Below are 22,083 nucleotides of genomic sequence, written 5' to 3' on the forward strand. Positions count from 1 at the left end.
CCAATCCTTAGATGTGGTAGCTGCATTATTTTCTTTTCTAGGCATTTTTCCTTATTTCACCTGGTGATCCAGCCAGTAACACACCTCCTGTCTTTTACGCTGGCCATAAATTATACAATTTTCTTATCCAATTTTCCTTTAGATTTTTAAAACCATATAATAAGAGGTCAAACCTAAACACTTTCAATGTGTATCAGACAGGCCCTTGCACTACATAGTTGAAAGTAAATCTAAAGAAAATGGAATAGGAAAATTGTATAGTGTATGGCCAGTCTTAGGATGTCTGCATTCTGGATGAAGTAGTAAAGCAGAAACCTTTGGACAGCAGCATTGTCAGTCTGGGGGAGGGGCAGTGTAAGCTTAGAAAATTTAGGTGGATTTGACTAACAAACTGAAGTTGAACTCCAGCTTTATAAGCAGTTACAGGAAACATTTTTTTTTCCTTTTGGGATAATGGTTTTACAATGCATAAAAGCTGACCACTGTTAAAAGACGTTGAAAAAAACTGATTCATCTAGTAAAAATAAAGTTAAAATAGCCTGAAATAAGAAAATGAATGCACCCACCACATCTAACATATGGTAAGCAGCAAAATAATCAATTTTGGTTTTGGGTTTTAAAACCGATTGAAATGATAGGTCAAGTTTTGGGGTTGAAGTTATGGGGTTAAGATTAAAATTATGGTTAGATTTATTTTTACCTTGCTTCCTCTACTGAATGCCTCATGTCAAAAACTACAAAATAAGTCTCATACAATCACTGACTTTTTGATTTTCTCTTACTTTAGTTTCTCCAATCCCTGTTCCACTACAAGGAGCAATTCTTCCTCTAGCAGCCTACTTCCCTACACAAAGATGAATGTGGATAATGGTAAGGTGTTTACCTAAAAGACCAAATCAAATAATGAAATGCCAGTTTTGGGCATCATTTATAAGTATCCATGAGGGAGGTACGGGCTGACATTTTGAGGCAGGCTTCATACCTATGCGTTTTAGTAATGTACAATATAACATGTATGTTACTGCAATGCATGGTAGTGAACTACACTGTGTAGAGCATTGTGCTGTCATTCATTTAGTATGGTGCCCCAATATATGGAAATGCATGGCACTGTGATAATATTTATTTAGTATGGTACCCCAGCTAACTCACCATAATGCACATAATGCTGTAAGTGCTCAGACCTTTTTTTATTCTGTTACCCTGCATATGCAGCCATTCTAAATGAATGAACTGACTTTTTAACATGTGTCTGATGATACAATGCAGTGGCATAGTATAAAGGGGGCCATAGAGTGCACTTGCTATGGAAAGGTGCAGCATAATTTTGTTACTTATGTACCAATATACATATATGAATTCTCTGCAAGTATTTCACTCAACTCAACTATACTAGGAAACCTGTCAGGGGAGAAATATGTTGGCTGCCAAGACTAACCTACCTTATGGGTGTCCTGGCTCTCAGGATGATACTCTAGCTTCAAACATTTCTAAATCACTAACCTGGAACCATAACTAAATAGAAATAGGGTCTGCGCAACCAAACCCGGTAAAGGGGTGACTTTTTCAGTACAACATATAGGTAGGACAGTAATACCTTGTTAGAAAGGTATTCCCATGTTTTAGTCTATCATATATCCTAAAATCATTACTTTACGCACCATTTAGGAGTTACTGCCAAATGTTTGGAAAAAAAATCATACCACCCACACTATATTACCAAAAGTATTGGGTTGCCTGCCTTTACACGCACATGAACTCCAATCTTAGTCCGTAGGGTTCAATATTGAGTAAGCCCACCTTTTGCAGCTTTAACAGCTTCAACTCTTCTGGTCAGGCTGTCCACAAGGTTTAGGAGTGTGTCTATGGGAATTTTTGGTCATTCTTCCAGAAGCGCATTTGTGTGGTCAGGCACTGATGTTGGAGAGAAGGCCTGGCTCGCAGTCTGCGCTCTGATTCATCCCAAAGGTGTTCTATTGGGTTGAAGTCAGGACTCTGTGTAGGTCAGTCAAGTTCCTCCACCCCAAACTCGCTCATCCATGTCTTTATGGACCTTGATTTGTTTACCGGTGCGCAGTCATGTTGGAACAGGAAGGGGCCATCCCCAAACTGTTCCCACGAAATTGGGAGCATGAAATTGTCCAAAATGTTTTGGTAGGCTGATACCTTAAGAGTTCCCTTCACTGGAACTAAGGGGCCAAGCCAAACTCTGAAAAGTAACCCCACACCCCATAATCCCCCCTCCACCAAATGATTTAGACCAGTGTACAAAGCAAGGTCCATAAAGACATGAATGAGCGAGTTTGGGGTGGAGGAACTTGACTGGCCTGCACAGAGTCCTGACCTCAACCCGATAGAACACCTATGGGATGAATTAGAGCGGAGACTGCAAGCCAGGCCTCCTCTCCAACGCCAGTGCCTGACCTCACAAATGCGCTTCTGGAAGAATGATCAGACATTCCCATACATACACTCCTAAACCATGTGAATTTCCTTGCCAGCAGAGTTGAAGCTGTTATAGCTGCAAAGGGTGGGTCAACTCAGTATATTGAACCCCAGGGACTAAGACTGGGATGCCATTAAAGTTCAGGTGTCCCAATACGTTTGGAAATATAGTGTTTTGCAAAAACAAAAAAAAATCACAAAAACTAATAAGTTAACATTTTTCTCCAACATTTGGTAAGCTACTTGGTAAAATCAGAACAACCCTCTCCATATTACCCAAAGGTCACAAACCCACCTGCTATTTCTCACCAAGAAAACCTCTCAAATAGCCTTTTAGTCAAACATATATTTTGTAAAACACTTAACCAGTATGTGTCAATATACTGCAACTAAAAGAAAATACCATGATAAAGACATCTCTGATACGCATATAACCAAAAGCATTGAGATTGAATTTGTTGGTTATTCACACAATGAAGTTGTTTACTGAAGCACTTGTGCACTTTGCAAGTGCATTTGCAATAATTTTCTCCAGAGCTTAGTGAATGTGGTGAAGCTTCACTTTGTAATAAAACACTCAATCAGGCGCATGGAAAAAAAAAAGAAAAGTTCAAAACAAATCTTAAAAAGTATTTTTGTACAGAATGAGTAGCTGATGCTTGGAATAGACTTCCAGCACTTCAAGTAGTGAATCAGTCAACAGTAAGGGCTCTTTCACACGAGCGTTCCGTATGTCCGTATTTCATCCCATTTTTTTGCGGATGAAAAACGGACATAATGCATGTCAATGGGATTGCGGATGTCAGCGGATGACCATCCGATGACATCCGATTTGCGTCCTTTCAGTTCTGTTCCGTTTTTTGGAACGGAACAGAACCCTATTTTTCTTCCGTTTAAAAAATGGAACGGATGCAAAATTGGATGTCAGCGGTGTCATCCGCTGACATCCGCAATCCCCATAGTCATACATTATGTCCGTATATCATCCACAAACGGATGGGATGATATGCGGACATACGGAGCGGATGACACAAGTGTCATCCGTGTCCGTGAAAAAAAAAAAAAGTGCCGGAGCGGAGTAAAAAAATGGAGTGGCCGTGTGAAAGAGCCCTAAGTGGATTCAGACATACTTGGGACAAACATAGATCTATACTCAGACATAAAAATACTTAGCAAAATAAAAAATAAAAAAAAAAACAACAACAAAAAAGTATGTATAAACATGTAAAACATAAGAAAAGGTAAAAGCAGCTGCTGAAAGATCAGATAGCCCACAAGACAGGCTTTGTACCTCATGTGTATGCAGCAGGGTCAGGGCTACATACAGTGCATCCGGAAAGTATTCACAGCTTCTCACTTTTTCTAAATTTTATGTTACAGCCTTATTCCAAAACAGATTAGATTCAATATTTTCCTCAAAATTCTACAAACAATACCCCATAATGACAACGTGAAAGAAGTTTGTTTGAAATATTTTGTAAGTTTATAAAAAAAAAGAAAAATCAGACTGGGGCAAAGGTTCATCTTCCAACAGGACAATGATACTAAGCACACAGCCAAGATAATAAAGAAATGGCTATGGGACAATTCTGTGAATGTCCTTGGGTGGCCCAGCTAGAGCCCAGACTTGAACCTGATTGAAGATCTCTGGACAGATCTAAAAATGGCTGTGCACCGAGGCTCCCCATCCAACCTGATAGAGAGGTCCTGCAAAGAAGAATGGGAGAAACTGCCCAAAAATAGGTGTACCAATCTTGTAGCATCATACTAAAAAAGAGGCTGTAATTGGTGCCAAATGTGCTTCAACAAAGTATTGAGCAAAGGCTCAATAAATAAATTTGCAAAGACTTTTAAAAAAAAACTTCTTTCACATTGTCATTATGAGATATTATTGTAGGATTTTGATGAAACTAATGGATTGAATCTATTTTGGAATAAGGCTGTAACATAACAAAATGTGGAAAAAGTGAAGCGCTATGAATGCTTTCAGGATGCCCGGCATGTGTGTGCAGCGGGACAGCAGCTTTGTATGTGTAAATGCCAAAAAATCACAAAGTCTGTAGTACTTAGTTATTTCAATCAGTGCTGCTTGTTCATTCATTATAGTGAAAGATCACTTAGAGCTGCAGCTCTGTGTGATCTATCTGCAGCTGCTTTTAGACATACAGGGTACCACTAGATAGATTACTTGGAGCCGCGGCTTTCAGTGATCTTTTACTGTTGTGAATGAAAAAGTAGTGCTGATTGCTCATTCACAATGGTGAAATATCACTCAGTTTAGAGAGTAGGCAGGGCTCTATGCTGGTTGTACTGCCCCCCCCCCCCCACAAAAGGAACATCCATAACCTGGGCTTAAGAATGGGGTGGAGCTACAACTAACGTAAAGAAGGGGGACCACAGGGCCACTGATCAGAACAAGATCAAGTGCTATATGCCCTAGGGAATTAAACAAAATTTTCTTCCTTAACAAATAATAGTAGAGAGTTTTGTCCAATATACTGTTTTTCTGGCAGGTGCCCTTACTAAAGTATACTAGCAGTAGGTAAAGTGGTTCTAAGGGCAGAAGTTCTTTTACCCTAATGCAGTCTATGCATTAAGGTGAAACAGCTTCTACTGTTTGTGCCTCCCCAACCCCCCTCCCCCGCCCCTGACACTTAGCCTGACACCACTCCCCACCGGCAGCCCCGCTCTGCTCAAGAGGCTTGCTATGGGAGCACTCAGAGAAGAGGAGGAGCCTAGGGCATCAGTGGGGTTCAATGCAATGGCCTATTGGTTGATGGTGCTCCCCCCCCTCCCCTTATGATGTTTCAACAAAAATGGGAAGCAGAGGTTGTGTATCTGTTGTAAAAAAAAAAAACAGGTTTGGGAGGAGAATCACTATATAGGGAACAAAACTTCTATCAGCAGTTGTTTCAAACACAGGCAATCTCCAGCTGGCAAATTAAATCAAATAAGATCCATGTCAGGCGCATTGCTAGGATTATAAAAGACCTGGGAAACCTTTGGGCACCCCAAGGAGAGTAATACTGCAGCATGGCTAGCACTCAGTAGTGAACTGTGTGGCCAAACTGCATTAACAGTGGGGGCATTAAACAGGAATGACCAAACTAAACCCACGCCTTCATTTACCCATTAACATTGCTTTATTGCTGTGCCACAAACAAAAGGCTGACAGACTGTATAAACCATCAAGACAAAACTTTTTTTTACTATTTTGGATAGGGTACGGGAGGAATGTAACCCGTCAGTTTTTGTTTTTTTGCCCCCTGTGTCCCATTGGGGAGAATTCACTTCACTTTCTGTCTCATAGCCAAAACAGGAAGTGAGAGGGAATCCCCAGTTATCACCAGAACTGGTGTTCCCATTGGAAAATTGGAAGTTTTCCCCTCTATTCTTTTTCTGGTGATAACTGAAAATTTGGGATTTTCTTTCATTCATGGTGATTATGGTCACCTAGACAAATAGAGAGTGTGAATCTTCGTAATGGGGGGCACAGACATTGATACAAAACTGAAAGATGTTCTCTATCCAAAACATCCCCTATTCCACTCTATCCAAAACAAAATGTGGCTTAGGGGCCCTTTACACGGGCTGTCCGATCAGGTCCTGATCAGACCCTCTGGTCTCCTCTATGGAGCAGCAGATGTGTCCGCTAACACCTACCGCTATCTGATCCGATCCTGCCTACAAAAAACAGACGGATGGTGGTCCTATTTTCCATCTGTCTGGCGGATTGGATCTCATAGGATCGGATGGAAACGGACAGGCGGTCTGTTTCCATCCAATTTCCCCATAGAGGAAAGCTGGACTGTTTCAGTGTCCGTTCTGCACAGCGGAGCAGACAGGACCTGTCATCCGCCTGCTCAGTGGGGATTAGCAAAAAGGTCCCCTGCTGAGCAACCGGAATCAGGTGTATGAAGGCACCCATGTGAAAGGGGCCTTAAGGCCTGTACACACGATAAGAAAATCTGTAGGGAAAATTTGTCCGACGACCGATCTGTCGATTTTTGGATTGGTAGTATGGTGCTTTCGACAGCTGACTCCGACTTTTTCGGCTGACAAAATCCTGATGTGCAGGCTATATAATTTTTGTCGTCCGTCAAAACAACGTCCGATTTTCGTCTTATTAGTACAGATTTTGATGGAAAAAAATCTTAAGAGCAAGAGAGCAAGACTGGGCATGCTCAGAGACGAAAGAACACATACAAAACAATCCAACACATGACATCACTTCTGAAGTAGAATTCTGTCGTACGGGAAAATTCGTATGAAAATAACCTCTTCACTTTCCACATCAGACTAGCATGCCACAAAAAACGGACGACAGATCGTTCGATAATCTGATCATGTGTACGGGGCTTAAGTTATACATTAAAGGCACAAAAGATGGGGACATGTGCATGTATAGCAAAGATGCATGCATATGCATCTTTATTCTCCTCTTAATATTATTCAGAGATTTTACAACATGTTAGAATATCTCTTTCCCAAGAAGTAGAATAAATGCTTTACTTTCCGTAATTGCGTATGTATAGCTAAGCTGAAGCTGACCAATTGAATCTTCTTACAAAGTCGATTCCTGGAGAGGTCAGGGTGCCAACATGTAGTTGTTTGTTGGTTTGACAATAACCAGCCAGACAGGTGGGTGATCATGATGTGTATGGGTACCCTTAGAAATGTGATTCCATGTTGTTCTATGACACTGTAGCCATAAGTCTTGATGGAACCTAATGAAATGATTTTGAAATAGGCTAAACAAAAATGTAATCTAAAGATGTTATTATTTGCCAAGCAATGTTTAATAAGCTTTCTTTCCATGCCATGCTGCACACATAGGCAATGCTACAGACATCAATGATAACAGGTGAGTCATGGGTGCACAGCGCAGCGTAAGGCATGACTTGTAATTCACATACACATCATCCTGAATCATATCTCATCATATCATGTGCTACCAGTACTTATTATGAACACAGTGTTTCCCAGACCAGTCCTGAGAACAGGTCACTTTTTCCAGATTCTATCAATGAATCATAGGAAAAAATTAATAGTGTGCTTTATTTTTAACGTGTCTAACAAAAGCAGGCTTGCTAGTGCCCAGAAGTCTGAAAGACATAACCTTTTAGGGCCTCATGCACATGGGGCGTCTAAACAAGCTCTGAATGCCAGAACTGCTGACAGGAAAATGCAGCACAAAAAAAGCACTAAAAGTCACGTATTGAACATGTATTTATATGCAGCTACTGTTTGAGTGTAAATGCATTCTACTGGCAAGAATATTAATTTATTCTTGCCATTGGAATGCATTAACACTCAAATTCAATACGCTTTTAGCGTTTTTACGCATTTGCGTGTTTTTTTTTTATCTGCTGCATCGCTCCTCTTAAGAATTCACCTCTGTTTTTTTGTTTTTTTTATGCCTGTTAACACTCCTCCTCTAATACACCTGTATACTGTAAATGTATATGTGTGCATGGACACACAGGCTTACATAAAGGTGCTTTTACACTCAACACCCGTATAAGCGGTGTTTTTTTTTACGGAGGTTTTTAAGCTCTGTGTGCATGAGGCCTAACAGTTCATGAGTCTTCAATTTGGAAACAAATGTGTAATACAGTACATCATTTATAAAATGATTTATTTTAGTGACATTAGCCAGTCAGTTTATAGTTAAAAGGATAGTAAGAATACACATACTGAATCTAGTAGCCAAAAGTGATGCAAACCTTGGCTCCTTTTGCCGCAGCTGCATCTACTGTGAACTTTTACTTCTGTCATAGTCTAAATCTACATATGCAGATTTGTCACCAAAAAATTATCATCATACTATTTATTACTACTACTAATCAATAACCTGCTATAATAATTGCTACCGAAGAGCAGCAATTATAAACTCTGCTATACTGGATTGCAGGGTTCGATTCTCTCCACTGGTTGGTATTTGTTATTGGCTCCATGTGTAATAAAAGGGTCCCTTAGACCCCTAATAGTTGTTTGGAGTAGATATTTGTTTGGAAAGCTGATTCCCCTGGGTAAACCAAACTGCTCTTTTGTAGCCTTGTAAAGTGGACTTCAAAACCATATCAATGCTCCTAGTTACTATTCAGCAGTGAGGTCAGCACTAAGCGGGACACAATGGGGATCAGGGCCGATGCAAGGATTTTTGCCGTCCTAGGCAAAAAAAAATTGCCCCCCCCCCCCCTGGAAAACATATTAGTTTTCCTGGCACTGCAGGACCCTGTAGTGCCTGTCTCCCTCCCACCCCCCATCCCAAGTTGCTGAAGTGACTTACCTTGGCGCTGGGTCAGGCTCCACCTACTCTCCTTTGCCACGCATGCGCATTAGGTCTCCCTCGCCGGCTGACATTGGCGGGGGAGACCTAATGTGCAATCACGGCAATAGCCGCCCACGCGCATTAGACCTCCCCATAGAAAAGCATTATTCAATGCTTTCCTATGGGGATTTCGGCGATGCTGGAGCCCTCACATAGCGTGGTTTGCTGTAGCGCTCAGACGGCACACAGCATGAGGAGTGCAGCACCAGCAGGCGGTCAATTACTGATTCCGGGTGCAGGATGCCGATGCCCCCTGCAAAGTTGCGCCCTAGGTGGCTGCCTAGATCGCCTTACAGGTAGTGCCGGCCCTGATGGGGATCACATTTATTTTTGTGATATGGTTGACAGCCCTTTGGTTTAAGTGATAAAAATGATATAGTGATATATAATGGAGCTGCGCTCAACCAATTTTGTGCACTAAATATACATAAGAAAAGTACTCAGACCAAACAAAATACTATAACAGGTGCAAACCTATTATTATATATGCTGGAAACAGTTCTGTGCATAAATAAATAAATACAGTGCATTGCGAAAGTATTTGGCGCCCTTGAACTTTTCGACCTTTTGCCACATTTCAGGCTTCAAACATAAAGATATAAAACTGTAATTTTTTTTGAAGAATCAACAACAAGTGGGACACAATCATGAAGTGGAACGAAATTTATTGGATATTTTGAACTTTGTTAACAAATAAAAAACTGAAAAATTGGGCGTGCAAAATTATTCAGCCCCTTTACTTTCAGTGCAGAAAACTCTCTCCAGAAGTTCAGTGAGGATCTCTGAATAATCCAATGTTGACCTAAATGACTAATGATGATAAATAGAATCCACCTGTGTGTAATCAAGTCTCCATAAAAATGCACCTGCACTGTGATAGTCTCAAAGGTCCGTTCAAAGCGCAGAGAGCATCATAAAGAACAAGGAACACACCAGGCAGGTCCAAAATACTGTTGTGGAGAAGTTTAAAGCTGGATTTGGATACAAAAAGATTTCCCAAGCTTTAAACATCCCAAGGAGCACTGTGAAAGCGATAATATTGAAATGGAAGGAGTATCAGACCACTGCAAATCTACGAAGACCTGGCCGTCCCTCTAAACTTTCAGCTCATACAAGGAGAAGACTGATCAGAGATGCAGCCAAGAGGCCAATGATCACTCTGGATGAACTGCAGAGATCTACAGCTGAGGTGGGAGACTCTGTCCATAGGACAACAATCAGTCATATACTGCACAAATCTGGCCTTTATTGAAGAGTGGCAAGAAGAAAGCCATTTCTTAAAGATATCCATAAAAAGTGTTGTTTAAAGTTTGCCACAAGCCACCTGGTATCAGAGAGATGGGTGTTGGGCACTACTAACCAAAAAAGGGGGGGATCCACCACAAAGGGGGGGGGAGCACAGGGGATATCCACCAAGTTCTCCTGATGAACTGTCCAAATGGCCGGGTACAAGGCAGCACCGGCGGTAAACTTCGGGAATTCCGCTGACAGAAGTAAGAGGGAAAGAGGCGCCACTGTATTAAGCCAAAAGTTTATTGCACACAAATTACAGTAGTAACTTACATCAGGGTAAAAACCAGTCCATGTAGGAGCATCTGTTCCGCACTGTCCGGCCGTCCACCAGCCCAGAAGTGACGTCGTAGGAAGCTAGTCCAAGGAGCTGGTTTTGCCGGAAGCCGCAATGGAATGCAGGCTACCGGAAATGACGCAACGCGTTTCGGAGCATGCGTACTCTGCTCCTTCTTCAAGCGTAAGTGGCCGCCGTGGACTGTAGATGGCGGCCACTTACGCTTGAAGAAGGAGCCGAGTATGCATGTTCCGAAACGCGTTGCGTCATTTCCGGTAGCCTGCGTTCCATTGCGGCTTCCGGCGAAACCAGCTCCTTGGACTAGCTTCCTACGACGTCACTTCCGGGCTGGTGGACGGCCGGACAGTGCGGAACAGATGCTCCTACATGGACTGGTTTTTACCCTGATGTAAGTCACTACTGTGATTTGTGTGCCATAAACTTTTGGCTTAATACAGTGGCGCCTGTTTCCCTCTTACAAGCCACCTGGGAGACACACCAAACATGTGGAAGAAGGTGCTCTGGTCAGATGAAACCAAAATCAATCTTTCTGGCAACAATGCAAAACGTTATGTTTGGCGTAAAAGCAGCACAGCTCATCACCCTGAACACACCATCCCCACTGTCAAACATGGTGGTGGCAGCATCATGGTTTGGGCCTGCTTTTCTTCAGCAGGGACAGGGAAGATGGTTAAAATTGATGGGAAGATGGATGGAGCCAAATACAGGACCATTCTGGAAGAAAACCTGATGGAGTCTGCAAAAGACCTGAGACTGGGATGGAGATTTGTCTTCCAACAAGACAATGATCCAAAACATAAAGCAAAATCTACAATGGAATGGTTCACAAATAAACATATCCAGGTGTTAGAATGGCCAAGTCAAAGTCCAGACCTGAATCCAATCGAGAATCTGTGGAAAGAACTGAAAACTGCTGTTCACAAAACGCTCTCCATCCAACCTCACTGAGCTCGAGCTGTTTTGCAAAAATTTCAGTCTCTCGTTGTGCAAAACTGATAGAGACATACCCCAAGCGACTTACAGCTGTAATCACAGCAAAAGGTGGCGCTAAAAGGTATTAACTTAAGGGGGCTGAATAATTTTGCACGCCCAATTTTTCAGTTTTTTATTTGTTAAAAAAGTTTGAAATATCCAATAAATTTCGTTCCACTTCATGAATGTGTCGCACTTGTTGTTGATTCTTCAAAAAAAATTACAGTTTTATATCTTTATGTTTGAAGCCTGAAATGTGGCAAAAGGTCGAAAAGTTAAAGGGGGCCGAATACTTTCGCAATGCACTGTAAATACAAATTAGAGTGCTCTAATCCAGTGCAATATAAAAAGCACTCTAATTTGTATTTATTTATTTATTTATGCACAGAACTGTTTCCAGCATATGTATTAATAGGTTTGCACCTGTTCTAGTATTTTGTTTGGTCTGAGTACTTTTCTTATGTATATTTAGTGCACAAAATTGGTTGAGCGCAGCTCCATTATATATAACTATATAATTTTTATCAATTATCACGTTTTTCCACGTTTATGTTGCGGTTCCCACTCAGATTTATCTCTTGCACGTTAACTGTAATTATTGTTTTTGAGTTTTCATAATATTTACTGTTGCGCGGGTACTATTGGTGCTTAAGGGCTCTTTCACACGGCCGCTCTGTATGTCCGCAAATCATCCTATTTTTTTGCGTAAGTCAATCGTCCTATTTTTTTTAATGTAAGTCAATGTCATTGCGGATGTCAGCGGAATACCATCCGCTGACATCCGATTTTCTTCCTTTCAGTTCTGTTCCGTTTTTTGGAACGGAACAGAAGCCTATTTTTCCTCCGTTCAAAAAACGGAAAGGAAGGAAAATCGGATGTCAGTGGTGTCATCCGCTGACATCTGCAATCCCCATAGACTTACATTATGTCCGCATATCATCTGCAAACGGATGGGATGATATGCGGGCATACGGAGCGGATGACACAAATGTCATCCGCTCCGTGAAAAAAAAAAGTCCCGCAGCGGACAAAAACAGCGGAGCGGCCGTCTGAAAGAGCCCCAATGCCAATTGTTTTCCATTTAGCCCTTTGGTTTAGGATCTTGAAATTACTAGGTTTCCTTATGCTGATATTGCAAACAGAGCGATTCGTATTGCCCGAGGTGCGAACATTATTTTCTAAAACCATTTAGCTGTCTTAGGAAAACCACTTTATGATCATATTACAGGTGCATTAAATGACTAGGTGACTGATGGCATCTGGGTATAAGAAAGCTCTCATGTGTTAATGGTTTGCTGTAGATGTAAGAGGTGCATGCAATGAGGTACAAGAACGGTGGAAATGTATATTCCACAAACTGCCTCATCCATATCTCCTCAATATTTGTAGATGTTACTCTAAGGATGTCAAAGTTCACCTTTTAGAGCATGTCCCCTTAACCACTATACATAGCTAAAGTGGGCATCTCTTTTGTCTCTATTGTCTGGAGACTAAAGGGGCTCCTCTTCCAATAAAACAATTGCACAAAATTTAAGGAAGCCAATTTTTTATCTCAGTTCCGTGACCTACTGCTGTCTTTTTGCACCAGTGTTACCTTTGTGGTGGCCATGGTAGCCATTTACTTTTTATAGACCAGGTACTATTTTAGGGGCTTATTATTAAATCACTATCATATATTGTATGCCTCATCTCTTACAGAAGTGACTTGCCATGTGGCTGCGAAGCGGATGATCAGTCCCAGTTATTCCCTCTTCATCAGGAGACAGCAGCTAGCTAATAACAGCAGTCACCTAAGTCCTCTCTCCTGCACTTCCAGGTACTGTATAAGATAGTAAGTGGGACATGCCACAGGGAAATACACATAAAATTTTCTAATAAAAGACAATGTAAGGTTTTTACATATTATCTTCCTTTATTATGGCCAGAAATAATATCTTTCCATTTTGTTTTTTGTTCTTGTCAAGTAATTATCAAATATATATATTTTTTGCACAGTAAGAATAATTTTATTCTGACTTTCACATGTCTTCCAAAGATTTCTTAGCAGATTTTTGTCAATAGCTTGTTTTTTTCAGAACTCACTTGTTCAAGGAGCAGTGTACAGACAGAACTAAACTTACCTGCGGTGACTTCTCCCTTATCAGACAGTTCAATCTATGTAATCAGTCACACAAAGCCAGCTACATGTCTGCTGCTGTGATGTCTTTTTAGCCAACTCATAGTGCTTTAGGAATCCTCTGTTATTTAATAAATGTTTATTTGTATAACAAAGATTGCATACATACAGTATCATGAAAAACAGACATAAAGCATCAGCTTAGGCTCAGATCACATATGTCTAGGCACTGTTTCATTGTGATTTTTCAAGTCCGTTTTTCGTTTTCGGTTCACCGGTTCAGTTGCGAATTTGTCAAGTATATCACACTTAAAAATCGCACCTGCACTGGATCTAAAATCGTACAGGACTCCTTTGAAAAACGTACCGCCGCCCACCCACAGATATGAGAACCGGCTCCAAAGAAAGCCGGTTTGCTTTACATGTCATGCAAATCGGATGCGGATCAAAACTCATCCAATTCGCATATATATGTGAACCGAGCCTAAACACATATAAACGTATATGTTAGATAAAAAATAAAGAAACTAAGAGCCCATTCACACAGGGGCGACACGACTTGCTGGGGCGACCTGTGAAGTCGCGGTGCACGGCGCGCACAGCGACCTCGGCGCGACATGCACGGACTTCATATAATTGAAGTCAATGCAAGTCGCCTCCAGGTCGCCCCAAAGTAGTACAGGACCCTTTTTCTAAGTCGGGGCGACTTGTGTCGCTCCTATTAGAACGGGTCCTGTGCTAATCAATGGCAGGCGACCCACCGCGACTTGTCAGGCGACCAAGTCGCCTGACAAGTCGCGCTAGTGTGAATGGGGTCTAAAAGTACTGCAAGCCATTATAGCTTCCCTCAGAGTTGGATTAAAGGAAAACTGGCTGAGATTTGAAACATGTATAGCCTGCCTAAGTAGTGTTACAAGAACAATAGACAAACTTATGAAGTAGTAGGAAATAGAATAGTTTGACAAATTCTTTTGAATGAATGTTGTGAAAACGTTTTTCTACTTATGACAGTATAGATCAGGGATCCCCAAACTACAGCCCTCCGGCTGTTGCAGAACTTCACATCCCATGAGGCATTGTAAAACTCTGACATTCACAGACATGACTAGACATGGTGGGAATTGTAGTTCCTGAACAACTGGATGGCCATAGTATGGAGACCCCTGGTATAGATTGTCAGTGAGACGATATGCTTAATATAAAAGATGATCCCCTGATGACGTCAGCGCGTCTGACGAAACGTGCGTCGGGAACGTGAGACCGTGGAGTTCCGGGTTGGTGATACGCAGGAGCAGAGGAGCGTCCCGTACACCGAACCCATGCTGCATTTACTGCATGAAGGCATTTGATTCTAATGTTTGAGTAAGTGCAATTTCATTAATAAACCCTAATTATCAGAACATACTACACTATTGGAGTTTCCTTATCTTTCTCCCCACAATATCCTGAAATACTTGGAGTTCCTTATGCGAGCTGAGCCATATATCAAGGGACCTGAAGGATAGCTTGGAGGCATTTGTGGACCATTTACGCTGCTTTAGACCCCCTGTAATTAAGGGGTCCACCAGCTTTGGTAAGAAGTATTTACCCCGAGCACTGGGTGGAGAAAAGTCTCTTAAGGTGGAGGTCCCTCACTTGAAGTTGGAGTGATATTCAGTCATTGCTGAGAGATTTGTATTGCACTGGGCACTTTAAAGACTGTTGATATATTTATTTACCAAGGACTTTTTTCACATTTAGGATTCTGTATATTTATTTATTTATAACCATTTATTCACATATTTATGCACACAAGCACCTTTTGGTTGTGTTTTAAGTGTTGAGCGCAATTTTTTCCATTCTTTTCACATTTATGCGTTTTATACGTTTTTATTGCAGCTTGCACTATGGAAGCAATTCCTCTTATATATATTTAATTTATTTATGACAATTTGATTGATTAATTTATTATCGAATATCACCAATTTTGCGCAGTTTCTTTTGGGCCACCAAAATTTTTTTCAGATATGCTTAATAGCCTATCCAGTGTAGACATAACTCAACATAGGGCATATATGAAAAATTATAACATAAAACCTTAGTTGGAAGGAGTTTGTTTTTCTGTAGTTATAGGACTATGTCAGGTGAATGATTCTGACACTGGTGACATATTGCCAGTGCAGCATTGAAGCTACTAGGAATTGAACTCTGGAAGCTGTGCCCAAAAAGGCAGGCAGAGGGGAAAGGACTAGTCTCTGGTATTGCTGTGGTTTCTGTGCAGATGATCTTTCTCCCATTACGGACTTATAATGCCTTGTACTCATAGGTGTGCGCAGCCTATTGCATCAGGGTGTGCACCCCAAAGTTTAAATACACATGCATGTGTGTGCCTACATGTATATGGCCCTGGTACATTATTCTCCCGGCTGGCACAGTGAAATAGAAGTGCGTAGGCACTTTTCTTATGGCAGAGCAAGATCCTTCCCATCTCCTCACTCCTCCTCAGAGCGATAATGCTAATGTGCCCTAGGTGATTAGGGTGTGCCCAGGCACGCCCTGTGCGTGCGCCTATGCTTCTACTGCACTGTGTTGTGTTGTGGAGGCGTGCATTTTGGAGGCAGGGGTTTCCTTTCTCATGTGAAAGCCTCCAGCAAGGAGAACAGTGAGCAGCACAGTAGTGACATCAGCAAATCTCACTCCAAGACTAAAGCCTGGTACACAATAAGAGCTTTTTTTTTTTTTTAATCTAACCCAGCAGGGCTGAATGAAAAAAAAACCTGACAGCTCAGGAGGAGCCGCTGTAAAAACTGAAGTTAGCACAGTGATATCTCCTGCTGTTCTATTGTGTTCTGACAGGGGGACGCCGTCCACCAGAACACTCGGATGAGAGCGCTGATTGGGAGCTGATCGACTGGTCTTTTTCTGTCATGCCACTTCAACAGAAGCCTGGCCAAATGGCTGGGTTCTTTCGGACTGACTGCAGTACACACGGGCCAAATGTTAGCCAATTTCTATTGAACATTCGGCGCGTGTGTTCTAGGCTTAACAGAGGCAGCGGTACCATAGATCTTACACTGCAAGATATATAGCTATAGGGCTGTAGGTATAGGAGTGCCTATATACTATCACATACCAGAAAGTGCACTGCTATTTTTCAGGAGGAATTCATGACAAAAAGTAAATTTTCCTACTACTTAGGCACAATTAAAATTTTCTAAATGTTCTCTATAACATATTGAAACGTCACTTTTTAGGACAACTTTTAAAAAATTGCAGAGAATAAGCATCGCACTTAGAACCAACAAATCTAAAGTAAAACATCTTACAAAATATTCAAAACTATGCACATAAAATACCCAACCCTGCACAGGAGTTAGGCTATCTTTTGTTCAAATGACAACTGTGCTGGCATGCTCAAACTCTGGGCTAGTACATTGACGATTTACTTCTTGTTTGGGACAATTTGTATTATTCTTCCTCGAGAAAAATGCTGATTTAGAAAAACAGAATGACCTAATTTTGATCTACTTTCTTTTAAATAGCTTGCAATTTTTAGATCTTAAATTGCATATACAGGATCAAAAGATCATGACATAAAATTGTTTTATTTTTTTATTTTTTAATTCTTTATTTATAAGAGTCAACAAGGTCAACATCAGTAGAAACTGGCATAGTTAATGTTATATGAGTAAACAAAAAACATGTTCATAGAGGTCATTTATCATATCAGATCTCCATAAATTTTTGTAGGTCAGCGTTATCATTACAGAACACAGCAGATATTCCAAATACATCCAGTAGAGCTGGGTCAGAGAAAAAGGCAGTTATATATTGCTATGACTTAGGCTCCATGTACACGGGACGCTGGAAATGGCCGTTTAGGAGCAGTTGGGCGTTTTTTTCAGAAGCCCCTGAACCCATCTACATTTTATCTTATCTGTCCATGTACACCAGGTCGTTTACAGTCATTTGCAGGCAGTTGCGTTCAGGGACTGTTTTTAGAACGCAATTATTTGCGTTCGAACGTGTGTTTCCCGGCGTTTCAAACGCACAAACGCGTCCGAACGCGTCTAAACGCGTCCGAACGCGTCTGAACGCGATGACCCGCGTTTAGCGTTCGCGTTTTTCCATTTTAAAGGGGAATAATTTTTTTGACCTCTAGGAACGCTTCTAAACGCAAACGCCCGCAAACGCTGCTAAACGCCCGCTAAACGCGGGTACAAACGCGACCGAACGGACGTTTCAAACGTCCTAAAAATTCCAGCATTCAAAGGGACTTTTAACAACGTCCCGTGTACATGGAGCCTTACTCATTGAAACTAGTTTTCAATAACTTATAAGAAATAAAGTATAGGCAAAATAAATCAGAATGTAAGCAAATAAACTAAGGGGGACCAACCAGGGGAAATCTCAGATTTGGACATTTCTACATTTATAATGGAAATGGGGAGGAGAAATAGGGTGAAGCTAACTGGAAAGGATAAAGCACTGTAGTAACAGAGGGAGAAGCACATTGTTAGGGTTAAGAAGACGAGAAGAAACAAACAAAAAAAAAAGGTGGGTGGAAGGGGAGTTAAAGGCCTCTGAGTAGAATAAAAGTTAGCTGCTATAAGTCGCCTGACAAGTCGCCCCAGTGTGAACCGGCTCTTAAAGAATGTTATTTTATATGCAACAGTTGTTAGTTTTAAAAAGAAGAAAGCTATCTTAAAAACCTGGGAAGAAGTAAAATAATAAAAAAGAAAAAACGATGTACCAGTTATTCTTCCAATGAGGCTCTGACGCATAGCTGTTCCTTATCTAAACCTTACGGGGCCTGTAGGCCCACCTATGCTGAGCTGCTAGCTGGTCCTGCCTCAGATTATGGTTGTTCTATTTCTTTGTCTGTTCTTTTTCATGTTTGTGTATTCAGCTCCTGCTGACTAGGCTTATAGTGTTTATACAGCCATACCTTTACCTTTTATTGCTTTTGCCCCTGCATGGGCTACTGGAGGTGCATTATGTGTAATGAGTTTTTCCTCTCTTGTTACGCTTTATCTTTTCTATATTTTTAACAACAAATTTGAACAAGAAAAAAAATGTATTATACTTATTGTCCTTGTAAATTTACTATATATGTTAGTAAAAGAATAAGATCAAACAGCAAGTGATTTGAAGAACACAGAGGATTTATACACAGGAAAACAAATACATAGAGGAATACAACATTTAAGAGACGTTTGTCATAAAATGATAGCAGGAATACAATACTTGTATTACAATTCGTCCCTCTCAGATTTAATGTTAAAAATTGGGAAATCAACCAGTAGTGAATTGTGAATTGTGGTGAGAAGAGAATACGGCAAAACCAACTATTGTAGCCTACAGGGGTTTACAGTATATCAGGAACCCACATTTTCTTTAAAAGAAAAAAACACAGTTGAGTACTGTCCATGGTACTCTTTATTTACACTAACAGTTATAACAGTTATATTAGTTAACAGTTATATCTTCAGGACAAGCTTTCAGTGTAAACTCTAAGGTCCAAGCAGTACTGAGTATTGTTGATGCAAAAAAAAAAAATATTGAATCACGGAGAGTACTCAACTATGCTGTTGAATGTGCACTAATCACCTTGAGCATGATGGTTTAAAATAAATAAATAAATAATATATATATTATATATATATATATATATATATATATATATATATATATATATATATATATATATATAGCAGTATTTTGAAAGCTCCCACTAGGGTGCTAACAACAGTTTCTTAGTTTTCAGTTGTGTTCTTTAAATCCTGGCTGAGAAGTGGCATAATCTGACGTGACCTAAATGTTTAGCACTCTTGTTTTCCAGAGTTGGCATCCTGGGCTTGGTTTGAGCCAGGAACCTGCATGAAATTTGTATGTTCTCCCTTCTGTTGCATCATTTTAATACCCTGATTTCCATCCACAATCTGAGAACATACAGATTAACTGCAACTGTGCCCTTCTTTATATGTGTATGACTGCAATAGGGACATACAAGCATAGGCTCCCAGGGGACAAGGACATATGATTCATTATTGCTTGTATACTTTTGCTGATTATGCCAGAGGCTTGACTTTTTATAAATTAGTAAAATAAATGAACAGTTTACGTAGCATAGAGGAATAGTCTAAACCTGGGTCTCCAATTTATTTTAAAAAAATGGCCTGTTTACTGTTCTTCAGATTATATGAAGTTTGACTGTGGCCAGTGGAAGTAGAAAATGCTCTGACATCAGTGAAAGTAAAAAATTCCCCATCCTTGGTATTAGTGGGAGGAATAGTGCCCCATTGTTGGTATCAGTGGGAGGAATAGTGCCCCATTGTTGGTATCATTTGGAGGAATAAGGCTCCATTGCTAGTCTTAGTGGGAGGAATAGTATTCCATCATTGGTAACAATGGAAGGAATAGTGCTCCATCATTGGTGACAGTGGAGGAATAGTGACCCATCACTGGTGACATTGGGGGGAGAAGTGCCCTATCATTGGGGACAGTGGGAGGAAGAGTGTCCCATCATTGCTGTCCGTGAGAGGAATTATGCCCCATTGATGGTCTCAGCGTGAGAAATAGTGCCTCATATCATTGGGAGAAATAGTGCTCCAATGGTTGTATAAAGACAAGAAAAGGGCTGCATCTGACACGTGGGGTGCAGTTTGGAGACCGCTGGTCTAAACTTATGACCCCAGTGCACTCTTCAGGCAAAATACACACCTCTGCTCTTTTTTTTTCCCTAATAAACGTTAATATTAATCATTCTTTTTCTTCTATTTTTCACTTCTAGTTTCCAAAGGAACTGAAGCTTATTCCCAGCATGCTGCAAGTTAGCTTCCTGTGGCCTCTGCTGCCAAACATTACCCTTCCTGTATGACTGTCTTGCTCCGTGTCTTTCTACCGTGCTCTGTTAATGTACTGTATACTAACAGCTGCTAATGTTTATTCTATATCTTTGCAATTTTGCAATGCACTCAATTACGTACCCACTTGTGTTTAAAACTCAACCCTCTAGATTAACTTATTGTATATCCGTCAACTCTCACACTGTGTCATTAACATGGGGTTAGTAATGTATGCTCAAGGAGTGGAATAAAAGGAGCCAATGAAAATAGTGTAATGCTGTCTTCAGTGCTTAGGCCTTGGGGTATACAAGTTTAAATAGATATTTGAGAAGGTAAAGTTTTACTCAAAATGGACATGGTTTTGTTTATGATTAAAAGTACATGAACTCACCTGCTTCCTGTTCAGATATTTCAGCCTGTATTAAAATGCACAGTTGTCATGAATGCCTGACAGTTGCTGGGTACATAAATGTCTTTTCATTTTTTTGTCAATTTGGGAAAAGAAAATTGGAGATTTTTTCCTCACAACAGCATTACATGTTGCAGTAACACGCACATTAATGTGTGTTTTACTGCAATGTATGGCAAACACCGCATGTGAATCTCACCGCATTCCTATGCAAATCACATGCAATGCCTGTGCTGTGCAATTTGAGCCATACATTTTCTATGGCTCAAATCGCGTTGCATCCGCACCAAAATGGTGCAGGACCCTTTTTTTTCCTGAATTGCATTGATAGGTGTTGCATAGGTGTTCACACTCAGCGATGCAATTCTGGCAATCGCACTGCATTTTGCAATCTGTTTTGGGGTGTTGTTAATCTAACATTGTACCCGCAGCAGATCGCTTTGGAGTGCGATGCAGGGAAACGCAGCATATCTTGTGCGTTTCCCACATCGCATTTGTGTGAACCAGGGCTAAATTTGCTGGTGTAATGCGGTGATTTTCATTCTGAATGGCACCCTAACAAATCTTGGTCAGAAGTGTGTTCTGTGTGTTGTGGTGTGCTGCCAAAAAATGTTGCATCTTTTTTGGGATCGCACTGCACCACAATGTACGTCAGTGCATTCCACTGCAAAGCACGCACCTCAGCAGGTGGATTGGGGTGCATTCAACGCATGTAACACATCTTCCTGCAATGTCATAGTGTGAACAGGCTCTGTGGATCTAAACTTCTTTAACATCGATACACATGCTGCTAAAAGTCAACCTTTTAGAGCTGTGTTTTTTTCTAAAAATGCTCCATGCACAATATAGGGATTTGGAACACCAGACACGTTAAGGAAGATTTTCTAGACCCAAAAGTTTATAACAATATGGTCTCTATTTATCAGTTTCTTAGACAAGAATGGCCTGTACTGAACCAATCCAATTCAAACCTGCCCTGGAAAATGACATTACAGAATCCAGTTAGTTGCTATGGTACAATGACCAAGGTCTTATTTCTGCACTGACCAACTTCATATTGTAAACACCATCATACAGGAGCAGTAGAAACTCTGTTTGCCTTCAATTCCCATTCTCTGACTTTCTGTAAAAAGAGTCCTGTACTATGTGAAAATAGGAGAACTTTTCTGTGAACATTGCAAATGACAATTGCAGATTTTTTTGACCAAACAGTGCAAGTAGCAATAATGATATACAAAGGGCAATAACCAGTGGCAGCCAACTAGATTTAAATCTGACAATTTAAATGAGTAAAGGATGAATTCTTAGTGGCTGCTGTGGTTTATGCCTCTTTGCACATTGCTATGCTAAATAAGAATATTTAAATATTTTATTGATGAATCCTTCCCTCTT

At 40.7% G+C, this 22,083-nt stretch overlaps 1 protein-coding gene across 3 annotated transcripts in view; it reads left to right on the top strand.

Annotated features, from left to right (window-relative positions):
• The window catches only part of KIF5A (kinesin family member 5A), a 250,881-nt gene extending 230,209 nt beyond the window's left edge, over positions 1–20,672 (top strand). For all 3 annotated transcript variants that reach the window (XM_082246229.1, XM_082246231.1, XM_082246230.1), the window contains 4 exons: positions 788–870; positions 7,282–7,309; positions 13,038–13,155; positions 20,228–20,672. In XM_082246229.1, coding sequence (XP_082102355.1) covers positions 788–870; positions 7,282–7,309; positions 13,038–13,116 — 190 coding nt within the window. In that variant the 3' untranslated portion in view covers positions 13,117–13,155; positions 20,228–20,672. The remainder of the gene's footprint in view (positions 1–787; positions 871–7,281; positions 7,310–13,037; positions 13,156–20,227) is intronic.
• The last annotated feature ends 1,411 nt before the right edge of the window (positions 20,673–22,083 follow it).

The sequence above is a fragment of the Pelophylax lessonae genome (genome assembly GCF_965119305.1).
Source record: "Pelophylax lessonae genome assembly, chromosome: 2".
Classification (NCBI taxonomy): Eukaryota; Metazoa; Chordata; class Amphibia; order Anura; family Ranidae; genus Pelophylax; species Pelophylax lessonae.